The sequence below is a fragment of the Aquarana catesbeiana genome, linkage group LG13, assembly GCF_042186555.1.
Source record: "Aquarana catesbeiana isolate 2022-GZ linkage group LG13, ASM4218655v1, whole genome shotgun sequence".
NCBI lineage: Eukaryota > Metazoa > Chordata > Amphibia > Anura > Ranidae > Aquarana > Aquarana catesbeiana.
The window spans coordinates 238,220,111-238,236,451 of record NC_133336.1 but is presented as its reverse complement, the minus strand read 5'-3'; the positions used below and the strand labels follow the sequence as shown (position 1 = coordinate 238,236,451).

At 48.3% G+C, this 16,341-nt stretch overlaps 1 protein-coding gene across 1 annotated transcript in view; it reads left to right on the top strand.

Annotated features, from left to right (window-relative positions):
- LOC141116716 (uncharacterized) overlaps positions 1-16,341 on the top strand; it is a 124,525-nt gene that overhangs the window by 17,397 nt on the left and 90,787 nt on the right. Inside the window, exons 3-5 of the mRNA XM_073609108.1 lie at positions 13,623-13,783; positions 14,474-14,633; positions 15,522-15,587. Of these exons, the coding sequence (XP_073465209.1) occupies positions 13,623-13,783; positions 14,474-14,633; positions 15,522-15,587 (387 nt within the window). The remainder of the gene's footprint in view (positions 1-13,622; positions 13,784-14,473; positions 14,634-15,521; positions 15,588-16,341) is intronic.

The following is a 16,341-nucleotide window of genomic DNA, read 5'->3' as shown; positions in this document are numbered from 1 at the left end:
ATCCTCCTCATCCTCTCTCACCCATGCCCAGGGTGCTTTGTCTGGCAAAGCAGCGGCCTCTTCCCTCAGCTCAATGTCATCAGTGACTCCTTCCCTAGCTCCACCATGTCCTCATGAGGATTCCCTCGAACTGTTTGACCACAGTGTTGGGTACATGCTCCAGGAGGATGCCCAGCGTTTGGAAGGCTCTGATGACGATACTGAGCTCGATGAAGGCAGTAACATGAGCACGGACAGAGGGGGTGCCCAAGAAGGACAGCAATCTGGCAGTCATGCTCCCCCTGCTGCAGCATACTGCCAGGTTTGCTCCAGTGATGAGGAGGGAGGGGATGATGAGGTCACTGACTCAACGTGGGTGCCTGATAGGAGAGAGGAGGAGGAGGAGGAGGAGGAGGAGGAGGAGGCGGCGGCACATCACCAACGAGGCAGGATGCCCTCCAGGGGCCAGCCTAAGGGCAGCACATTGACTGCATCACACCCCAAAGCTCCACATGTGCAGGGCGCTGCAGTCTCTGCGCGTTATTCAAAAAGTTCTTTGGTGTGGGCCTTTTTTGAGACGAGTGCATCAGATCGCACCGCTGCTATTTGCAACATATGTCTCAAGCTCGCGTGGCCAAAACATCTCCCGCTTGGGTACCACATGCTTGACCAGACATATGTTGACCTGCCATGCAGTTCGTTGGCAAGCGTATCTAAAAGACCCACACCAAAGAACAAAGAGGATCTCTCCTTGCTCCTCATCAGCTGAGATTTCCAACCCCACTAGACCTTCAGTCCTCTCTGAGACCTGCAGTGAGAGGAATGAAGGTGTAGAATTAGGTGTGTCACAGCCAAGTACTTGTGGGCAATCTGCTTTTGGTACACCGACGTCAGATTGTACCAGGCAAATTTCCCTGCCCCAGCTGCTGCACCGCCGAAAGAAGTTTGCTCCCAGCCATCCACATGCCCAGCGGTTGAATGCTAGCTTGGCAAAATTGCTAGCACTTCAACTGCTGCCTTTTCAGTTGGTAGACTCTGCCCCCTTCCGTGAGTTTGTGGAATGTGCGGTTCCTCAGTGGCAGGTACCCAAACGCCACTTTTTCTCACGGAAGGCGATTCCGGCTCTCTACCGGCATGTGGAAGGCAATGTCCATGCCTCGCTGGACAGGGCGGTCAGCGGTAAGGTGCATATTACCGCTGACTCATGGTCCAGCAGGCATGGACAGGGACGTTACCTAAGTTTCACGGCGCATTGGGTGACTCTGCTGGCAGCTGGGAAGGATGCAGGACAAGGTGCAGTAGTGTTGGAGGTTGTTCCACCACCACGCCTCCAAAATGCTGATTGTGACACACCTCTCTCCTCCACCCCCTCCTCTTCTTCTTCCTCCATGGCCTCTTCCTCGGAACTAGCGGTGCTCCGTAGGCGTTCAAGGGGCTACGCAAGTACGCAGGCCAAAAGATGCCATGCGGTGCTTGAGCTGGTGTGCTTGGGGGACAGGAGCCACACTGGGGCAGAGGTTCTGTCAGCTCTGCAGGGGCAGGTTCAGAGGTGGTTGACGCCACGCCAACTTAAGGCAGGAATGGTGGTTTGCGACAATGGCACCAACCTCCTCTCTGCCCTCCGACAGGGACAAATGACCCATGTGCCCTGTTTGGCTCACGTCCTTAACTTGGTGGTGCAGCGGTTCTTGGGCAGGTACCCGGGCTTACAGGATGTCCTGAGGCAGGCCAGGAAAGTCTGTGTGCATTTCCGCCGGTCATATAATGCCAGTGTTCGGCTGACGGACCTCCAAAAGGAGTTTAACCTGCCCAAGAACCGCCTAATCTGTGACATGCCCACCAGGTGGAACTCAACGTTGGCCATGCTGCAGCGGCTGCACACGCAGCAGAGGGCCATCAATGAGTACCTGTGCGACTATGGCACCAGGACAGGGTCAGGGGAGCTTGGTTTTTTTTCCCCACGCCAGTGGGCCATGATCAGGGATGCATGCACTGTCCTGTCACCATTCGAGGAGGCCACGAGGATGGTGAGCAGTGACAGTGCATGCATCAGTGACACTGTCCCCCTTGTCCACCTGTTGGAGCACACGCTGCGTGGAATAATGGACAGGGCACTTGAGGCAGAACAGAGGCAGGAAGAGGAGGACTTCCTTAGCTCTCAAGGCCCCCTTTATCCAGACAGTGTTCCTGCGTGCCCGCCGATCACACAGGAAGAGGACGAGGAGGAAGAGGAGGAGGAGGAGGAGGAAGATTGTGTCAGTATGGAGGTGGAGCCTGGCACTCAGCATCAGCAGCAGTCTTTAAGGGATCAGTCCCAAGAAACACATGGACTTGTACGTGGCTGGGAGGAGGTGGCTGCGGACCATGTCGTTCTTAGTGACCCAGAGGACTCCGGACCGAATGCCTCAGCAAACCTACGCTGCATGGCCTCCCTGATCCTGCAAAGCCTGCGTAAGGATCCTCGTATTCGTGGTATCAAGGAGAAGGACCAATACTGGCTGGCAACCCTCCTTGATCCACGTTACAAGGGTAAGGTTGCGGACCTTATCTTGCCATCGCAGAGGGAGCAGAGGATGAAACATCTTCGGGAGGCCTTGCAGAAAGGTCTGTGCAACGCGTTCCCAGAGACTGGGAGGTTACAAACTCCTGTTTCTGGACAACGTGTTGCTGAGGCTTCGGTCAGTCAAAGAAGGAGCGGTGGAGAAGGTGGCCGTCTGACCGATGCGTTCAGACAATTTTTTGGTCCGCAGCCCCAAGGTATGATCGGTTCCAGCAACCATCGCCAGCGTCTGTTTTACATGGTGCAGGAATACCTAGGGGCAAGATCAGACTTGGACACCTTTCCCACCGAAAATCCTCTGGGTTACTGGGTCTTGAGGATGGATCACTGGCCAGAGCTTGCACAGTATGCAATTGAGCTACTGGCCTGTCCTGCATCCAGCGTTCTTTCGGAACGCACATTCAGTGCTGCTGGAGGCGTGGTAACCGATCACAGGGTGCGTCTGTCCACCGACTCGGTCGATCGGCTGACCTTCATAAAAATGAATGAGTCTTGGATCACCACCAGCTACCAAGCACCTGATGCTGATGTAACCGAATAATTTTTTTTGAAATCTCAGATCCCTTCAAAGACTGCCTATGCTGATGCTGAGTGACTATCCCTGAGTAATTATCCTCTTCCTCCTCAATCATCACGCTGATAGCTTGTAAGAACATTTTTGGTTCTGGGCGCCACCACCAGTGCCTAAGGCACAATTTTTCAGCCCCTGTTTAACAGGGGCGTGTAATTACAATTTTTGATGTAATACTTTGCAGCAGGGCTCGTTCCTGCATTCCAACTAGAGTGTCTGTGAGGGGTTGCAGTGTTGTGGCACCAGCACCAGTGCCTAAGACCCAATTTTTCTGCCCCTGTCTAACAGGGGCGTGTAATTACAATTTTTGATGCAATACTTTGCAGCAGGGCGCGTTCCAACTAGAGTGTCTGTGAGGGGTTGCAGTGTTGTGGCACCAGCACCAGTGCCTAAGGCCCAATTTTTCTGCCCCTGTCTAACAGGGGCGTGTAATTACAATTTTTGATGCAATACTTTGCAGCAGGGCTCGTTCCTGCGTTCCAACTAGAGTGTCTGTGAGGGGTTGCAGTGTTGTGGCACCAGCACCAGTGCCTAAGGCCCAATTTTTCTGCCCCTGTCTAACAGGGGCGTGTAATTACAATTTTTGAAGCAATACTTTGCAGCAGGGCTCGTTCCTGCGTTCCAACTAGAGTGTCTGTGAGGGGTTGCAGTGTTGTGGCACCAGCACCAGTGCCTAAGGCCTAATTTTTCAGCTCCTGTTCAACAGGGGCATGTAATTACAATTCTTGATCTAATATTTCACAGCAGGGCCCTGTGAGGGCTTACAGTGTTGTGGCCACAGCAACACCTAAGGCCCAAATTTCTGCTGAGTATATAGGGCAGGACCCTACTTTCAAACATCTAACTTACAAACGACTCCTACTTGCAAACGGAAGGAGACAACAGGAAGTGAGATGAAATCTACCCCTAGGAAGGGAAATTCTCTCCTGTAAGAGTTAATATGGGAAAACAATTTCTCCTTTCCACTGATGCTTTCCAATCCTTGTTCCACAAAAAAACCCAAATTTTCAAAAAACATTTTTCATTGGGACAAAAAAGTGAGGTGAAATCTTCTGAAGAGGAGGAAAGACAGCAAAACAAATGTCACAGGGGTGATAACCCTTCCCTATGTTTTCCAAAAAGCTTAGAGAAGATTTTTTGGCTGGAGCTAAACACGTTAAAAATGTTCAAAATTACAAACAGATTCTACTTAACAACAAACCTACAGTCCCTGTCTTGTTTGCACCGCCTGTATACTGCTGTTCAGAGTATATAGGGCCTGGTGGCCCCACACCTTTCCTTATTTTAATTTGGGTGCGGGGTTCCCCTTAATATCCATACAAGACCCAAAGGGCCTGGTAATGGACTGGGGGGTACCCATGCCGTTTGTCTCACTGATTTTCATCCATATTGCCATGACCCGACATGACATTAAACCCGCAAGCAGTTTTAAATGAGATTTTTTCCTTTAAAAATGACATTTGGTGCAGGGACTGTTCTAAACATGGGAAACACGCGTCACTTTACAGGCATACTATAGACACCCCCCAGGTACTATATTTAAAGGAATATTTCACTTTTTTTTTTTTACTTTAAGCATCATTAAAATCACTGCTCCCGAAAAAACGGCCGTTTTTAAAAGTTTTTTTTGCATTGATACATGTCCCCTGGGGTAGGACCCGGGTCCCCAAACCCTTTTTAGGACAATACCATGCAAATTAGCCTTTAAAATGAGCACTTTTGATTTCGAACGTTCGAGTCCCATAGACGTCAATGGGGTTCTAACGTTCGTGCGAACTTTCGGTCCGTTCGCGGGTTCTGGTGCGAACCGAACCGGGGGGTGTTCGGCTCATCCCTACTGGTGATATGCCCGGGTTCCTTTTCCCATAGGTACCCGGCACAGATAGGCACACATGCACTTTCACTCTTTTGGCTCATGAAACAGTCTAGAATTGTTGGTTTTGAGGTTTTATTAAAAGGTTGAACTTGGATGGGGATAGTAGGATACTTCAATAACTTGCTTTGATGAACTTAAGGACACTAAACATGCTTCTGAAACCCTGAAGTTCTTAACTTAGACAGAAGCCTGGACACTTCTAAGCAATGTTGAAGGTTTCCCATATCCGCCTGGCTCCCACACATTTTAGTTGGCTGATTACTATGATGGCAGCCTCACTGGCCAAAAGGAATGTGTAGGAGCCAGAAGTCTGAGGAGAAGTATCAAAGCTTTAAAGCAAAGAAAAGCCCTGGATCTGGGCTAGCAAGAAGAACTTGGAAACTGCCGAAGGTACATGCTAGTATTTTTTTAGATTTTCCATTTTTGTATATGTTCCCCTCAAAAGGGATACAGAGAGGATTCAAAATACTGCATATAGAATGCTTAGGAAAATGTAAATGTGACTACTACTCCCAAATTCCAGGCAGTTTTGATCTGCCAAGCTTCAACAGTTGCTGGTAGTTTTGAATGTTGCCTGCCCCTCCCATTTCCTGCACATTTCTATTGCCCAATGAGGGTGTAACATCATTGCAATAAGCCAATAGGAATTTGATGGGCAAACTTCAAAACCTTTAGGAAGGGTTAGGGTTTTTGTTGCTCAGAACGCCTGGGATTCAGATGAAGTAGATGGCAGAAATTGAATGCTGCTGAAAATATGTGTGGGCACCACTAGGTTAATTTTAGGCACTGCTCTAAATGTTCCTATCCCTCCATGTTGCTTTCTTTCTTTTTACCAACGCTTTTCAATTCTTTAAAGCAGATCTCCAGGTTCTCTCTTTCATTACCCTCCTATATAATTTACATTCATCCATCATCCATCATTGCTGGTCCAGCAACAGTTTTTGGATCCTTCCTGCTCTCAGGCAGTTGACAGTCATTGCTCCTGCATTGAATGGCACTCAGATGCTGTTACAAGTGAAAAAGTATTTTGAGCTCAGAATGGCATGATGCCTTACCCGCAAGAAGTGTGTCCCTGACAGCCTGGGCCCAGAGAAAGTGGGTTGATTGAGTGCTGATCATCATTCAACCTGAATGAAATATGCCATGTACTGGAGGAGTGGACCTTCTATGGGGCGTGGTGCCAGACTGAAGGTGAGTATTGCAGTGAAAGCTGTTTTTTTATTTTTAAAAGTGCTGCCCCTCCATACCTTGTGGTGGGTACTGAATGTTTCAGATACTCACCTGCCCAGTGATCCAGCAGTGTCTTGCAGAATCCTGTCAGAATTCTGCCCCCGCTCGGTCCCACGCCGCCCTCTTTTGTTTGATGTCAACTCAAGGCCCACCAGCTCTTCCGGGTTTGGCTGACGGGCCTCAGGATGATGTGTCGCTAAGCCTGCCCCCTTCTCCCTCCTCCTTTCTCTATGAAACACTAAGCCAACTGGGATATGTAACGTGCATACCCCAGGAGCCATAGCAGGCATAATGCCTGTAATTCACCTAGGCAAATGATGGGTATTAGGGGGCAGAACAGAACTATTTTAAGAAAAAAAAAAGTAAACAAAAAAAAAGTGCGCTTTACATGATGAGCAGAAGTGGAGAGGGAGGAACTTTATAATAAGGGTGAAGTTCTGCTTTAAAATGTTTATACTATATGTTTGAGGTAAATAGAAAACACCGCGCTAACCAGTAAAATGAATGAAAGCTGCTGCATACAGTTTGACAAAAAACAACAAAATAGGCATATGGAAAAATGCAGCGCATGTACAAATGAATATAGGTCTTAAAATGGTGAAACAGTCAAGAAATAACTAATTGACCACAGGTGCCTTGAAACACAAACGTCCATAGATGGATGTAAATGTCCAACCGCACAGGAGGTATAAGTACTCCAAGGGGTGGTGATGGTCTGATGGTTGTCAGAAAACACCTGGCATCATACAGCGACTTCCCAACCGAGAAACCGGGTCCCAATGGGTCATTCAGAGAAAGTGCAAAAAAGCCTCTTACCAGATCCTGTGGATTCCCATGTCAGCGACAGGGAATCGCATGTGCAGTTTGTCACAAATGACGTGGAATGGGAGCTCAGGAATCGCCAGTCTCTTGGATTGTGGTCTGTATGGATCTCAGCCGGCAACCGGATGGGTCCTCACAACGAACCGTCCTCACACCGAACCGTCCCAGCGTGCATCAGAAGTTTCACAAACGGTCCCCCGAAAGGAGCAGTTGGAGGGACTGGATCTCATGCGGTAAATGTGGAAACAAAAAGAATGTGCCTCCACATGGTGCAGATAAAAAAGGGTGTTTTTATTGACAAAAACGACCATACACAAATAAAAGCGTGATCACGGTGGATAAAAACAAATGGGCAACAAAGAGAGTGGTGTATGTACCCTTTTCTGACAACCATCAGACCATCACCACCCCTTGGAGTACTTATACTATATGTTTAAAAACACAGATTTACTCATTAACGCTTGTGTAATACATTCCTCCTTAAAATAGTGACCTGGTACACCCTTTTGGATTTGAACAGAGATTTTAGTAAAATAGTGTTCAAATCCTAATTTTGCGGGTGACTGGTGGCTTTGCTGGGCTGCCCTTGTAATACAAATATGGGATACCCTAGTGCCAGGATTCACAACACTGTCATAGCACAGATTCTACACAATGCACTTTGCAAAACACTTGACCAGTGTAGACCAAATGTCCCCTTCATTCAGTCACCGTAATACTCCAACCCCATATCTTCCCCACCTGAAATGATGAGACCACACCTTCTGTTTGTTGGAGTAAAATGGCCATAACAGCCTCTTTTATTAAAACACTTCCAAATAATAACCCCAATAGATAACCAATAAATAACCAATAAACATAAATAATAACGTAATAACCTAAACTGTTAACCCCAGTCTGATGGTCTCTGACGGTGACCCACCTTTCAAATATAACCAACGTATACCATCGTATAACACCAACGCACTGCGGGATATTTACCAAACTAATAGGCCTCCAGCTATAGCCGCTCGGAGACAACCGCTTCCCGCAGCGCCACAAAATCAGTATTCCCTCCAACGTTCAGGAATACACCGGAGGGGCACATGCTAACGATGAGCCCCCCACCCCTTTTTTATCCCTCCTTTTACTGCCCCCATCAAAGACCACCAGAAGAACACAGCCACAGCCCAAAAGTTTGACAACCTTACACTTGAGGGCCCCTTCACACCCTCAGGGCCTGTTGAATCCCCTCCTGCAAACCCATAGACCATAGAACAATCCCTACGTCGGATAGATGAACACCATCCTTCCGTAAATAGAGACCTACATTCACCTCCAGCTCTCTGTGCCTTATAACAATCCCTGCATTCTGTACCACAAACCTCCCCACTACTTTGTTGACTTGTATACGGGTCTTGTTATTGCTCGCTATTGACCTAGCCCAGCGCCACGTTGTGCGAGCCACTATGTCCGACCATACCAACAGTGTCCCCGGGAATTTTTCGTGCAACTGCATAAAATCGCTCTTTATGTCAGCAAGCAGGTCCCTGACTGGCCGGATCCCCAAGTCGTTACCACCCGCATGAATAACCAATATGTCAGGGGGTCTATTCAATCTTACGAACCTTTCCACTTCCACCATTACTCTACCCCCACAACATCCCTGGTCTCCCCATCCAGCGTATGTCAGCCTCCCTCCTGGAAATCCCCAATTGCCTGCCATCTGGACGTACGTCACCTCTCCTGGCCCCCCAACAAACGTAGGAGTGACCAATGATCCAGACGAGGCGTACTGAACCTCCATCTGAAACGAAAAACAAAACACAAAGATAGCAACACACCCATTCCTAACACTGAAATTTCACAACTATTCAACCACACTCACCCCCTTATTTTGGGTTTTATTTATTTATTTATTTATTTATTTTTTTTAAATATTTTAATCCACAACCAAATTAGGTCTAATATAAGACCGCAATCTCCTGGACTCCCATCTCCAAATTCTGCGAACAGCAGCCTCATCCAAACCACATCTGGCAGCTTCAGTAGCTGCCCCTATGCGAAAGGAGTATGAAGCATACTCCGCCTCTGCCAACCCAGCCCTTTTTAAACATTTCCTAAAAATCGATATGAACTGAAATTTGGACAGATAAGACCCATCCTCATGCCTCAAGAAGGGCCCCACTCCATCCGTTCTGACCGCCCTAAATTCGCGCACCGCCTCCACCGGGCACACCCGTGACCCCGTTAACGCAAATAAGGACACTTCCACCCCTTTTCCTTGCTGTTCAGTTTTTGACCTTCGCAACCTCAAACACACCCTATCTGTCTCCAACCTCACATCCTGATCCAATAAACCCCCCCGATGGGCTAACCAACTCACCTATCCGAAACGCCCCACAAAAGGCCAGCGAAAACGCCGCTCTAAACAATACATTTTCATAATGTGATACACATACGTACCTCAACACATCACATATTGCCAACAAGTTCCTGAACGTGACATGCCATCTCGTGTCCTTTCTCTTATGCTGTTTGCGATAACCCTTTAAAGCCTGACGTACCCAAAAATCTTCGGTCCAATCTTCCCATCCCATTAATTTAAACAGAAATGACAAGCCTGCCAATTTCAGATCAATGGAAGATACCGCACACCCCACTTCCAAGTTCCTAGCTACCAAGTACAACACCAGTAACCGCCCATCCGACATAATTGTCCCAGCCCCAGCTTCCTGTACCAGAGCCGACCATTCTTTCCATACCTTCCTGTAGGCTGACCAAGTATAATCACTCACTGACTGCCGAATCCATCCCACAGTGACTCCAAGGGCAGCTCCCAAATCCAATCCGGGCAAGAAACTCCTTCCTTGTCTGCTCCTGGAGCCAGCTCCCTGAACTTGTCCCACTGAAACTGAGACAAGGAGTCAGCCAGCGAATTGTCAACACCTGGGATGTGCACGGCATAGATAAAAATATTCAAACGCAAGCACCTAAACACCAGCTGTCTCAGGAGCCGTATAACCGGCGGCGAGGAGGCTGACATGCGGTTAACCACCTGCACTACACCCATATTATCACAATTTATCCTCAGCTTTAAATTCCGGCATGCCTCTCCCCATAGTTCCAAGGCCAGTACCACCTCAAACAGTTCCAGCAGCACCAAATTCCTGAGGAAACCTGCCCTCTCCCAGGATTGTGGCCAGGGTTCTGCGCTCCATCGCCCCTGAAAAAATGTGCCGTAGCCCGTGGAGCCCGCCGCGTCAGTAACCAATTCCACGTCGAAATTGCTCACCGGACCAGACATCCACACTGCCCTCCCATTGTACGAGGCTAAAAACTCATACCAAACTTTTAAATCTTCTCTGTGATCCCTTGTCAGGCGAATAAAGTGAGTCGGGACTTTTACCCCCGCTGTAGCTGCCGTCAGCCGTCGGCAAAAAACCCGCCCCATGGGGATAATTCTGCAGGTGAAATTCAACTTACCCAACAACAATTGCAGAGCTCGTAGCTGAACCTTCCGCAATCCGTGGATCTCCCGAATTTCCTTCTGCAAGTCCTCCAACTTACCTCTGGGCAAGCGGCACTCCATCGCAATTGAGTCTATCACTATCCCCAAAAAACTAATTTCTGACACAGGACCTTTCAGCCGCCAAAGGCACTCCAAACCTGCCTGCGATGTGCTGCAACGTGGAAAGCAGAATCGCACACACAGCGGAAGCAGGGGGGCCTATACACAAAAAATCATCTAGATAGTGTATGACTGAGTCCAGGCCCGATACCTCCCTTACCACCCATTCCAAAAACGAGCTAAACGCCTCAAACATGGCGCATGAAACAGAACAGCCCATAGGCAAGCATTTGTCAACATAAAACTGCTCCTGCCAGTGACATCCCAGCAGCCTGAAGCTCTCTGGATGCACTGGTAACAAGCGGAACGCCGATTCTATATCCGCATTTGCCATGAGTGCACCTTGACCAAACCGCCTCACCCACTTGACTGCCGCATCAAATGAAGTGTAGGACACTGTGCACTCTTCAGGGTCAATGAAATCATTGACTGAACCCCCTTTTGGACAAGTGGTGTATCAACCGGAACTTGTTTGGTTCCTTCTTGGGCACCACCCCCAAAGGTGACACTACCAAGTCCGGCCAAGGTTTCTTGGCAAACGCCTCCCCCCATGCGCCCCAGTGCCACTTCCTTGTGTAACTTTTCCCCAACCACCTCCTGATGCTGCATTGCCGATTTCAGATTCCTTGCCATAGGCGGAACCGTCGCTAATGAACATGGGATCCTAAAACCATCCTTAAACCCAGCCGCCAACAACCTCGCTGCACCCCGATCCGGATACTTACTTAGAAAAGGCAGCATCTTTTCCACCTTCACCGGCGTCATCCCTCTTTGACGTAGAGTCACTGGCACGTTTTCCCCTCTTAAAACATTTTGACAAAGCATGGGTTCCCCCACACCCTGAGCACTCGTGCTTAAACTTACAAGCCCCCCCAAATTTACAGGAACCTTCGTTAAATTGCCAGCATACTCCCCACTTTTTTCCGACTGGCAGTCCTGAGGAACTTGTACCCCCGCCCCCCCCCTGAAAAAACTGAGGCGGGGCCCGCGCTGAAGACATAAGCCTCATCCAGAGGCTAATATCTTTGTGATCCCAACGTAATGACGGGCGGACAGCTCTTCGCTGTCTAAACTGCTCGTCATAACGCAGCCAAGCCAACCCACCGTACACCCTATGTGCCTCCCCAATTGCATACAAATAACAGAACAAAGCCGAGCAATGTTCTGGATTCTTTTCGCCCACCACGTTCGCCATGATGGCGAACGCTTGCAGCCAATTAACAAATGTACGCGGAATCAAACGGTACCTCCTCTTTTCCTCATCCTCTTTTTTGGAATCCGCAGGTTTTACCCTATCCATATTAAACTTTTCCAAAGGCAGTAGTGAAAATATCTCCACATACTCACCCTTGTGAATCTTGTCACGGACCTCCTGTTTCAGATGAGCTCCCAAGGGGCCCTCGAAGCAGACGTAAACCTCGCATTTTGCCGCGTCTGCAATCCTGACCAAGTCAGTCCTTTCAATGGTCCCCTTGTCCCCTGCCTTCTCCGTGCCATCTCCAGACTGACTGGGGACCACACTCACTGGCGGCACTCCCACCCCGGCACCCCCAGTACCCCCTACAACCAAACCAACCACCGGTGCCGTCCATGGGGCCACTTGAGCTGGCTGCCCCTGTCCCCCTTCAAATCTGCCTAGTAGTCCCTGCAACAAGTCTGACATTTGCGTGCCAGACCCCGCACTGGCAGGCATATTCCCCGCCAATTGCTGGTCCGGCATGACCCCTCCTGATTGCACCCCAGCACCCCATGTCCCTACCGAACCTGCTGTAATCACCCCCAACAAATCCTGCAAAGCATCAGATAAAGACAGGTTATTGTTTGACTTACCGGGCTGACTGGGAACTCGCCCCACAGCCGCCACGCTGGTCTGCCTCGCTGGCACCTGTTGTTCTTCCTCCTCAGACACTTCTCCTTCCAACCGCTCATCCTGTTCCAGTATGGGCAGCCTTGCAAGCCTCCCCGGAGACAATGTCCCTGAGGCCGTATTGTGCAATAATGGTGGGGCCTTCTTCACCCCCGAAACTCCTCCCCCTGCAGACAGGCGTCGCTGACCTGACCTGGCAGTTTCCTGGCTAGCGTTCTGAAGTCCCACACCATCAGACAGGCGTCTATTACCTGACCTGACGGGCTCCTGGCTTGCAGGTATGAGTTTGTCTCCACTGTCCTGTCTTGCTTCATGCTGTGCCGGTAGGCCCCGCCCCCTCCCGAGTCTTCTGTTCATCCTGGCCTCTCCTGCACCGCTCCTGCTCGTCTCACCATCCCTCCTCGCCCCCCTTGACTGACCGCTGTTCTGAGGGGGGGATGCTCTGCAACTTGACCCACGATCCATAGGCGGGGAACCGGCCAGGGGCGTGTAGACCGCCCAGGGGCTGTTGCTACTTCCCGCTGCTGTCTCTTAGCCGGGGGGACCGAACGATCCACCACCGGACTTCTGGGGAGCCTAACGGGCCGAGGTGCAGACCCTGGTGAAAAGCGCGCCAGAGGTCGTGACCTCCGTGTGCGATGGGACACCTCACCTGGAGTGGATCCGCCTGCTTCATCAGCGATGAGGTCCCCGCCCTGACTCTGCAGCCATTCTGGTCCTTTTTCAGCAGCTGCCCTTCTCAGTCTAGCAAGGATTAGATCTATGTCAGCCATTTTGTGGAGGAGCAGTGAGAAAAAACTGCCTCCTCCGTCTAACTCTTTCTCACACTGATCCTTTGCTCCACCCCTCCTTTAAATATAACTCCTCCCCCTTCCTTCCCCAAAGACTGCTTTCTTACCTCCCCTTTTTCCTACCACGTTTTCCTTCCAATATTAACCCCTTCATTGTCTCCCTTAGCCACACTGTCACGCCCGGCCCTACACTACCCCTCCTTTCAGTCATTATCGCTCCGGGCCTCACTGTTTTATGGTTATGTACAGTGCACCATAGAATGTTATAGAACAGTATGGTGAAAATAAAATGATTGTTTTTTCCACCTTTGTGCAGATGAAATTCAGAAGTTCCAAGAGCAATTGTCTATGTATCAAGATTGTGACCTGAGGATAATATATGAATATTTCTGGGATGATCTGATCTATATTGTGGAATCTTTGAACACCCACAGGCTCCTGAGTGAACTGAAATCACATAATATCCCCAAGCTGAAGGTAATGAGAGGTCTTTTTTTCATTTTAGTTACATTACATGGCAAAAACTTTGTGTACATCTTACAATCAGAACTTCCAATATGCCCCAAAAATGTGGACACCTACCCAAGTAATAGAGTTCAGGTGTTTCCAAGGAAGGGTACTCTTAATGCAACAGCATACAGAAGCAGTTTGCGCTTCCAACCTTATGGTAACAGTTTGGTAAAGACCCTTTTCTGTTCCCGCATGACTGTGCCCCTGTGTACAAAGTCAACTCCTTAAAGAATTGGTTTGACCAGTTTGGTGTGGAGGAACTCAAATGGCTTACATAGAGCTCTGACCTCAACTCTACTGAAAGCTCTGACCTCAACCCTACCAAACAGCTTTGGGTGGAATTGGAACATCAGTTGAAGGCCGTATTTGCTTGTCCAACAATGTATCTGACCTCACAATTGTTCTTTTGGCAAAATGGGCACAAATTCCCACAGACTGCCTCCAAAATATTGTGGAAGGTCTTCCTGGAGGGTGTCATAGGTGCCAAAAAGGAAGTGGGGGGACAAAACCTTAAATTAATGGCTATGGATATGGAATGTCCAACAACAATACTATATGGGTATGATGTAGAGATGTCAACAAACTTTTGGCCATATAGTTTCGATCTCTCTCTTTTTTTCCTTTTATATGTTTTTTATAATCTCTTTACTACTGTAGAACTATCTTGGAGATTCAATATGTGCGGAGACCTTGCTAAATCACATTTTGAATTGTGGAAGGAAAGCCATTTTAGGATTTTGGGAAAGTCTCTACGTCCTGCAATGTTGCCGTTCCCATCCCAATCTAGCTGCTTTGCTGAGTGAAATCATTCACACAGGTATAACCCATGTAGCAGTTTTTTGTTTTTATATTATTATTATACTTTGCTGCTATTTTTCAATAATAACTGTGTTTCTAGTAAAGAAAAGTGATTTCATGTATATAGATATTTTTGTGATTAAATGACCGTCAATGCTATTTTCCAAAAGTGCTCAGAAATTCAAATTTCCTTGCCTTGAAACCTTAAAACTGTGACTTTTGGCCATTCCGTGATCTGTGTACAGAATGCCCCAAAATACCTATCCCCTGCTCATGTGAATGGCTCGCTATCGCAGATTTGCTGGAGCATGAAGTAGAATTACAGACAGCCCTTTAAAAGGCATTTCAGGAGGGTCAACAATAAGCAAATTGCAAATAGAGGACTCAAAATTTGATATTTCTTGGAATCAAAAACCTAAAATGTTTACTATTGATTCACTTACTTAGCACTCTGTATGAATAACCGTAAAGAAAAGTAGTATCCACCACCACTTCTGTTTAAAATAAGCTTATATCTGAGGTGTAGATACGAGGAGGGTAAGGGGGTCCAAACCCACCCAGTCTCAGGCAACTTCAGTCTTCAACACCATGGCTGGAGGGAGGTAATGGTGTGAAGTAACTGTTCCAACTCCTACTGTTTCTACAGCCAATGCTGCACACAGTCCATGTTGCCACCCATTCACCCCATTCCCCACCAACACATGGCAACTGTCCCGGCCTGAGAAGAAGAGAAATATTAAGAAAGACTGGGCACTTCACTCTAATGAATGACTATGGGAACTCTGGCAATGGAGCTTTGCAGTGCTTTCAGCATCATTACTGTAGTTTGAAGAAGTCCCTTCTGAGACGCCTTCTTTAAATGCTTATGAATGGACAACATATAGTAAATCATCCTTATTATTTTCAGATAAAACTCTAGTGAAAAATATTCTTCTGGACAAATATGGACATACATTGACTACAGAGCTGAAAGGTAAGTTACCAGTATATTATTTATGGTTTGACCAGTTTGTTGTGGAAAAGCTTGAGTGGCCTACACAGAGGTCTAAACTCAACCATATAGAGCACTTGAACTGGAATGCCAACTAGGAGCCAGGTTTCCTCATCCACCATTAGCACTTGACCACACCAATACTATTTTTAGCTGGGTAGGCACAAATTCCCTCAAAGATCCTCTGAAGTCTTGTAGAAGATCTTGCTAGAAGAGTGGAGGCTGTCATAGCCACAAAGGTGGAGCCACCACCATTGTTATGGCGATGGTTTTGGAATGGGACTCCCAACAAGCTATTTTAAATATGATAGGAAGGTGTGCAACCCATTGTGTCCCATGGTCCGGGATCAGGCTCAGAGACCAGTAGCTATAGCAGTAGAGAAGCTCCTACTGACCAGTTAGATAAATACATGAGCAGATAACCCTGCCAAATGACACAGGCTCTCCTGAGGTGCCAGGTCTAAGCACTAACCGGTATTTACCAGTACTCCTGATGGTGGAGATGGGTTTTGCTGCTTGTTAGCACCAGGTCAAGGTCCTCAGGATTGCCCCACCGGGAGGTGAGCAAGCCGGGGTCCAGTAGCAGATATACGTAAAGATCAAGCAGAAACTTAGTCAGTAAACAAGCCAAAGCTCAGTAACAGTGGTTGCATGTTGAGATCAAGCAGAAGCGTAGTCAAGGAACAAGCTAAAGGTCAGTAACGAGTGATAGCAGAGATACAGGTGCCAGCAGGAG